The 8506-nt window shown below is 42.8% G+C and overlaps 1 protein-coding gene across 1 annotated transcript in view; it reads right to left on the reverse strand.

The window, feature by feature from the left end:
• Nucleotides 1-2645: 2645 nt before the first annotated feature.
• CLCN4 (chloride voltage-gated channel 4) overlaps nucleotides 2646-8506 on the reverse strand; it is a 37899-nt gene continuing 32038 nt past the window's right edge. The window contains exon 12 of the mRNA XM_025041064.1: nucleotides 2646-3241. Coding sequence (XP_024896832.1) covers nucleotides 3151-3241 — 91 coding nt within the window. The 3' untranslated portion in view covers nucleotides 2646-3150. The remainder of the gene's footprint in view (nucleotides 3242-8506) is intronic.

Genomic DNA, 8506 nt, shown 5'->3' on the forward strand with positions numbered 1-8506 from the left:
CATTATGCATTTATTTACATTTAAAAAGTTGATTCAGAAAGAATCCAGAAAGTTCTACAAATGTCTAAAGCCTTTGGTTCTGGAAAAGGTAAACGAAAACATTATTCTGAAAAATGTCTTTTTTACCTCTATATCCCAGTTCTACTCATCTTGCTCAACAGATCACCAGATAAAGTGGATGAAATTCTACATTTGGATACAGCAAATACCTTCAGAATCCCAACCCGCATACTTTTACAAGAGAGTGACAAAGAGCTTGGCAGCATGTTCCCTATGGAGTTTGGCCAATAGATGACTGGACCGTGTGGCTGAGTTAGGGCTCCAGGGAAGAAAGGCAATTGGCTCTGCTAGTTCCCAATGCAAACTCCCCCATCCTTGACCTTAACCTGCCCACCTGCCCTTCAGTTAAGGAGAGCTTGAACCCCACAACAAATTAAAGGTTAAACTTGTAAAGGAAAACATGGTTAGGTTATTTAAGTCAAGTGACGCTCCCAACTATTTCCCATGAATTTGCAAACAACCCTACGCTAAGCACTGGGGAGAAAGACACAACTAACCTCAGTGACCTTGGCCCAGAGTAAACTATACCTTCATCCCTCCATGGCCTCAGCTGAAGGAGGAGGAAATTCTGTTTCGTCACCGACCTGTGGCTAACTGTTTACCGTTTTGTGTTCCCTTTTGAAGCTCCTTGTTTAGCTAAAAGGGTGTCCTGGCTTATCTAAATCCAGGCTATGACTAATATTCTTTGGGGAGGCCACGTGGGAACAGGAGGGGAACTACATGAAGCAATCCTTAAGACTTTTTAGGATTTCAAGTCCAGAAGAACTCAGCTTCTCTTGCCTATGTTCCGTGGAAATCCCAATGAAAATGCTACTCAATAGCTAAGTACTGCAAATGAGACAACAAATTTCATTCTATGAAAGGACCAAAGACTGAATTCTCTACTGTTGACCGATACTGCCACACTGAAGTGGCCATCTGATATTATTTTGGAGGGGGCCAATGACAGAAACGAATGTTCCATAGTTTGTCAGCATAATCCAACTTTTTTTTTTAACCCAGAGATCATATCAGTATATTTTCTTACATCAACTCGAAGTTTTCAAAGAAATCTGCTTGTAGCTAGGTTTTTATCGAAAATGACCATTTTTATTAGGGCTAAAAAATGGTGGATTCTGATTGGAAGCTCTCTGACAAATTTGAGAGAGGCGTGGGGGACTATAAGGTTAAAAGAGGGTGTTCAAAGAGGTTCAGCAAAAAGAGTAAAGAAGACAGGAAGGACAATGACAGCGACACCATATGCATCCAATACAGCAGACGACACTCCTCTCCCAAGGACCAATCCCTCCTTCCTTATTAACAGAATCTAAATCTGGCTCAGAGAGTCATGGGCTATGCTAAGCGAAGTCCTTCCCAGATGCACATGCAGCTGGGGGCGCCATGTGACAGAATTCCAGTTAATGGATCAAAGCTGGGCCTCTCTGGGAGAGCTTTGCTTTCCCGGTGTTATCATTGCTCCCGTTACTTGCCTTTTCCTCCTCTCCCTGCTTAGAAAGCAGACATCACACCTGCAAGTTCAGTAACCATCTTGTGACTATGAGGCAGTAAGCCAAGGGACAAAGGATGGTGGAAAAATACTGAAGAGTGTGACCCCCTTGATGATATTATGGACATAGCCCCGAGAGCCAGCCCCAGGTTTCCTATTCGGCCCTCACTGTTTCTTGGGTTTTCTATGATTTGTAGCCAAATTGCATACCTGATACATCAACGTCCAATGAGGAGATGGAGAAGAATGAGGGTAACACAGTGACGAGGGAAGAACGAAGACTAAAAAGAGCGAGCGCGTGGGATCACTCTCACGCAGATCACACAGTGGACCTAGAAAACACAGCTTAATTCCTTCCCACGGAAAAGACAGAAGTCCTGACTAAAAGAATAAATGTATCATTAAGTTCAATACGAAGCTGCCCAAGGCTTAAATTGGCTGTCTAAAATTTAACTCTGTCCCTCTGTGCTTCGATGGCTGGTATGAACGTGCATGCTTATACATTAAAGCCGGGCGTTTTGAATCTTACAGAGAAGAGAATGGAACAGATTTGGAATCAATTTCGTATTTCTTTTGCAATCCATTTGGAGGAGTTCCCACTGAGAACTCGTATGCCTCACCCTATCCGCCGCTGTATTTAATAAGATCTGAGAGGAAAAATAAGTAGTAACATTGGGTAGCCTGTTTTGACTCTTGTATACACTATTTGGAAATTAAAGCACACTTATAGAAGCTGGCAGCTTATAGGATATGGCCCGTAGAAAGTGCTGGACTGGTCAATATTTAAGGATGCACAGGAACAGCAATAAAGAAATTAAGCAAATGTGATGGGGACGTAAATCAATGATTGGACGTGTATAGTCTCAGAATAAGGATGAATCCCTTTTGTACGGTAGGAAATACAGTGCAGCACTAAGTGCTCTGTTTGCCAGGCAGTCCCAAGATGCTGGTCTGGCATAGAGAAATGATCCCTTCATACTCATCATAGCAGGTGATGCTGATGTTGGTTCAGAAACTGATGGATAAGCAAAATAATAGGCTGAGAACAGGAGCAAGATATGGGATGGTCATGACTGAACCCACTGGCACACTTAACAGCTTTCGCTATGTTTGAATTTAATTTCTTTTTCTTTTTCAACAAAGTAAGTGCAAATGTCTTTAATCTGATTCAGTAACATAGCAGCAAAACTTCAGGAACCAATAAATAAGGACACCGACACGCCAATACTCTTTTGCCTTTTGGACTCAAACTGTCACAAATATTGGCCTTGAACAGAAGGGCAAACATTTCTTAATTCAGCATTCATGTTTCATGTCCTTGTACAAACCACAGCATTTACACCCACCCACATGCCCCCACAGCAGTTAGTAAACTCATTAAGAAACACAGCTTGAAACTCGTAAGGAGTTAAAGCTATAAAATGCCTACTCGTTGATGTATTTTTTTAAAAAGGGTTTCATCTTTCTTCCTTTCCTCTCAAACAAAGCTTTTGTTTCCGCTGCCCCCAGCACGTAATCGTTCATTAGGATAATAACATATCATTTGTTTATTTCTTTTAAAATGACACAGTTGTGTTTTTCTCAAAATTATTGCCATCTTGTTTCTAATTAAACATGATGGATTCAGGGTCCTGGTTTGCCATCTGGGCCATATGTCTCAGGACATCCTTTTTTGTGATGATGCCAAGAAGTCTCCTGGAGAAGAAACAAAATAAAGAAAAGAGATCAGCCTTGCAATACAGACTCATGCCTGTCCCTAGACACCAGTGCCTTTTCCACCTGGGCACACGAAGAGTCATTTCCCAGCTTCCCTTGCAGTTGGGTGTGGCCAACTGAGTGAGCTCTGGCCATTGCGGTGTGGGTGAAGGCGAGAGGTGTCCCTCGCAAGTCACGGGCACATGTCTTCACACTCTCTCTCTCCTCCTCTGCCAAACAGAGGCAGAGGAGCCAGTGAAGGTCACAGGGGATTGACTTAGGAGCCACCAGATTCTAATACCTGGGTGTTTGAATGACTGTGTGGTACAGAGCCCACGCTTGCTGCAGCCCATACTGGATGTGACATGGGAGAAAAACAAACCTTTATCATGTCAGGCCACTTGGATTGCACGCTTGTTTATTACAGCAGTAAACCTACAGTGAATAACACACACTCCTAAATTTTAAGATGACAATCGATTTAAAAAAGGGCTTATGAAAGCCATGGTCAAAACTTGCCACACCACAGAAATTCCAAATATATGATATTTTAAGTATAAGAAATTTTAAATATAACGATCGGTTCTATTTGAAATCATCTCTGTCCATTTGTGTAAATTACCTCCTCTTCCAAAATTCCATTGCTTTCAACTTACAAAAACAATAGCACTTATCAGGGTCCCTTGTATAGGGCCACTTAGACTGAACACTGCACAACCGCAAGGGGGCACTGTTCACAAACACTATAATGTAAACGGTGTTCCCTGGATTGTACAGTACACACTTGAACAACCATTCACAGCAGCCCGTGTCTCACTCCGGTTTTATTAAATATTTAAATGACCACCTGCTGGAACAAATCATGCCCCCCAGGTGACATGAAAGGCTTGAAAGAAGAGGATTACACAACTTCTTTAAAAAAGTTCCATTGCCAAATTGACTTGCAAATGCTGCTTACTGTATATCCCCATCATACCCAAGAAAAGGGGAATGGAGAAGTCGACTATGGCAGTCTGACACTGGAATACTGTGCAGCTGCTAAAAATGCTGGCTTCTACGCTCCGTCTGTGTAAAATGATGATAAAACCAAAAAGAAAATCAGAAAACAATTATAATACACTGTCATTCATCTAATTAAAGCCATATTAGTCAAACTCGCCTCTTACTAATAGAAAATGAATAAGAACAGGGAATTCAAGTATTCAAAGCAGTATTCAAGTCAGTTACATCTGGTGACATGGACACTGGTTAGGGAAACTGTGAGGCCAGAATTCTAACTTCTTGGCCCCTAACCACACTGGACCTTAAAAAAGTCATTGATTTCTTGTGTTAGTTTCCCTGTCTATCACACTGGGGGAGACAGCGGATGCCACCTCTTCCCCTGCACAAGAAAATCTTCAGGAGATTGGAAAACAGCAAAAGGAGCCTTTAAAAGTATGCTAAACAAAAAGAATAATAACGATAGAGACGACAGAATACTGAGAGAAGGTGTCATGACTCTATCATGATAATCCAAAAAAAAGGGGGGAAATGTAAAAAGCGGAATAGAATTAGAAAATCAACATTTTGCAACCCCCGATGTAATAATTAGTTTAGTCAATAATATCGATGGATTTGAAAACCACTGGGTAAATGGTTGCTGGCAAACAGAAAATTCACATGATCTCAAAGTATACTTGCACAGATTAAGCACAAAGAGAAAAATGCCCCCTTTTAATGGAGGGTTCCAGCCATCATCACCTCATCTAAGTGATGGAGTTTATCTCTAACAAAGTCAGAAGAGCTGACATTATGACATCATCTACTTTGAAATGTTGCCAAAAACGACTTAAACCAAATCAACGTAGGAGGAAGCAATCAAACAAACTCAGAATGTGAGACTGCTGGTCTGAACTCTTCCAAAAAAAAAAAAAATCTATGTCACGAATAACAAACAAACAAAAAAGGCAGGGAACTGTTCTAAACAAGAGACTAACGAGGCAAAACAACCAAGTGCAATGGGTGAACCTTGAAGAAATTCTGGATTGAAATTTGATATGAAGTAGATATTGAGTGATACATCGAGTTGTTATTAATTTTGTGTAATTATAGTTTAGCAGTTATGTAAAAAGAGTGTCCTTACTCTTAAAAGATGTATGCTTCATTCATAACTGTCAAAACTTGGAAACAACCAAGATCTTCTTTAGTAGGTGAATGTATAAACAAACATCCAGACACTAGAACATTGCTCAGTGCTAAGAAATGCGCCATCAAGCCAGGAAAAGACACGGAGAACACTTAAATGCACATGACTAAGTGAAAAAAGCCAATCTGAGAAGGCTACACACTGTATGTTTCCAACTATATGAATTCGAGAAAAGGCAAAACTATAGAGACAGTAAAAAGATCAGCAGTTGCCAGACGAACAGGCAGAGCACAGAGGATGTTTAGGGCAATGAAATTACTCTGTATGATATTGTACTGGTGCATACGTGTCTTTATCCATTTGTCAAAACCCACAGAATGTACAACACCTAGCGTGAGCCCTGATGTAAACTACGGACCTCAGTTAATAGCGTACGGATGGTGGTTCATCAATGGCAACAAACACAGCGCATCGATGACATTAACGATGAGGGAAACTGTGAATGGACGAGAGAGGGCATATGGGAACTCTGTACTTTCTGCTCGGTGTTTTTTTTTATAAATGTAAAATTGCTCTAAAAAAATAAAGTCTATCCATTAAAGGAAATAAAACCCTTCGCGAGAGGGGCTGCCTGAAGAGAACGGGGTGGTGGTAAAGAAGGAAGAAGCCAGGAATTGTTGTTTTCATTTTAGCTCTTTAGAGCTACTTGGCTTTAACTATGCTCATCTAGCACTTGAAATACATAGTCGAAATTGATTTAAATGCAGTCAAATTGAAGACGGCTCATAAAACAAGATGCTGTTAGACAAGATCTGCCAAACTGGCTCTGCGTCCTGACTTAGTCTGCTCGGGCTGCCATAACAAAGCACCATAGACTGGGTGGCTTGACGACAGAACTGTAGGTTCTCACAGTTCTGTAGACCTGAAGGCCAGGATCAAGGCGCCGGCAGGTCTGGTTTCTGCAGAGGCCTCTATCCTCAGCTTGCAGACATCCACCTTTGCGCTGTGTGCTCACATGGCCCTCTTCTCTGTGTGAGCATCCCTGGTCTCTCTTCCTCTTCTTATATGAACAGCAGTCCTAACAGATTAGGACCCCGCTCTTATGACCTCATTGAACATTAATCACCTCCTTAAAGGCCCCATCTCCATATACGGCCACTTTGGAGGTTATTAAGACTTCGACATATGAACTTGGGGGAGCAAGGGCACGATTCAATCCACAACAGCTTTCAAGTCCCTTTAAAATCAAAAAGGAATAGTTATCAGGCGAGCAGCTTATGCCTATAACATGCCACTCAGTGTGATCGTAAGCGGCATAGGAGCAGGTGTGAGCATGCAGTCCACAAAGGTGGGCCACCTACAGGTGTGTCTGTACACGGTAGCAAGGGCTCCCGCTGCCGGCGACTGCCAACTAGCAGACAATCCCTCAACTTTCAATGTGCTTTTGTTCTCTCTGACATTTATTTTCTACTTAAAAGCCTGGCTCAGGACATTCCCTCTAGAACACCTGGGTAACACCACTTAAACTGGATTATGTCCACCATTAGTAGATGACAAGCTCCTTGGCTTTATTTTCTTGAACGCTTTTTTGAGCCTTCTCCAGTTCTCAAATTGATGCTCAGTAAGATGATTAAACCAATGTTGCTTGGAAAAAAAGATGACCCGTTAGTGTTTGCAAAGCGCTGTGAGGTCTACAACAGGCACACGCGCGCATGCGCACATACGCACGCCCCCCTCCCATATCTATAAAACCTGGTTTTTATTTCCTCATCTTCACCCTGGAGAAAGCGTCAAAAGATCAGGCATTTGCGTAAAGCAGTCCTGACAACCTCCCCTTCAAGCTCTACAACTATAATGTCTGAAAGTCAAGCTGGTTACAGTTCCGGGGAAATATGAATTCAGGAGCTGCCTCGGGTTCAGGCATAAATTGTGCCCTGGCCTGCGACAATTATCGTAGAAGAAGAAAGCTGCACATCCACCCGGAAAGAGGGCACATTGAATTCAGCAGGGTTCATTAGTGGCGTGAAATGTCCTATTTGATTTAAATCAAGAGTTTGCACTTCCAGCCCCTTTGGGTAGCAGTTCAAGTGAATCCGGTGACTGATAAACGGCCGATCTATGAGCGTGAATGTAATTCAGATCAGAGCACCTGGGCTCTTATGAGATGGCCACATAGCAGGACTTGGGGTAAACTGTCTCCCCTGCTCGCTCGTCCTTTGCAGACCCCCTGAAGGGAAAATCCCACCAAAATTAACTCTTTGCCACTGGAGGCTTCTTAGACTCTGGTATTCTGGGGACGAAGACTCCTCTGGTTCCTGGTCTGATTTCACAATTACTTTGAACCCCGGGCCCTGAGAAATCCTACAGATGATGAAGGTCAATGGGATAATGTGGCTCTCGGCCGTGAGCAGAGAAAGCACATGGCTACAGAATGCATCAAAAATATGTGCTGGCTTAAGCTATGCCTGCCCTGGCCCAAGCCTAAGGAGATGAAAGGCCCTGCAAACAAGGATCCCTTGCCAGCACTAACGTATCAGCATCTGTGTTTGTTTAAAATATGCAGAGCGAGAGAGAGAGCGAGAGAGAGAGCGAGCGAGAGAGCGAGCGAGAGAGCGAGCGCTATTTTGTTTTCTCATGGAACATTCAGAGCCAATTTCGGCACCCAGATATTCACAGCAAAACCTCATAGGCCCCTGTGAGGTGTGAGCGGGCATTAAGGGCTGAATTTCCTGCCAGAAGTGGAAATTCCAATGATAACTGACATTGGATTATTATTTTAAAGGAAAAGAGAAACTGTTATCCACTTGAGACGACACGGTGATCACAGCGGTGTGTATGCCGAGCACTGGAAATTCAAGTACATAAATGGGCTTCAGCATTTTGCAAAGTAGGGTCCCTGACGGGCAGCAGCCCCTGGGAGCTTGTTAGAAATATACATTCTCAGGCTCCCCAGACCTGAATAATCGATACCTGCACTGGGGCCTGGCACTCTGAGTTTCACCTGGAGGTTTAATCTTCCGGGATTGTGATGCATGCTCAAGTCTGCAAACCACTGAGTTCCTTTAAAAGTCACCAGCAAAAATGATCTCTGGCCTCGAACACTTATTTGTTTCATATTGATTGCCCCTCCCATGTACAAG

The sequence above is a fragment of the Pteropus alecto genome, unplaced genomic scaffold (genome assembly GCF_000325575.1).
Source record: "Pteropus alecto unplaced genomic scaffold, ASM32557v1 scaffold511, whole genome shotgun sequence".
Classification (NCBI taxonomy): domain Eukaryota; kingdom Metazoa; phylum Chordata; class Mammalia; order Chiroptera; family Pteropodidae; genus Pteropus; species Pteropus alecto.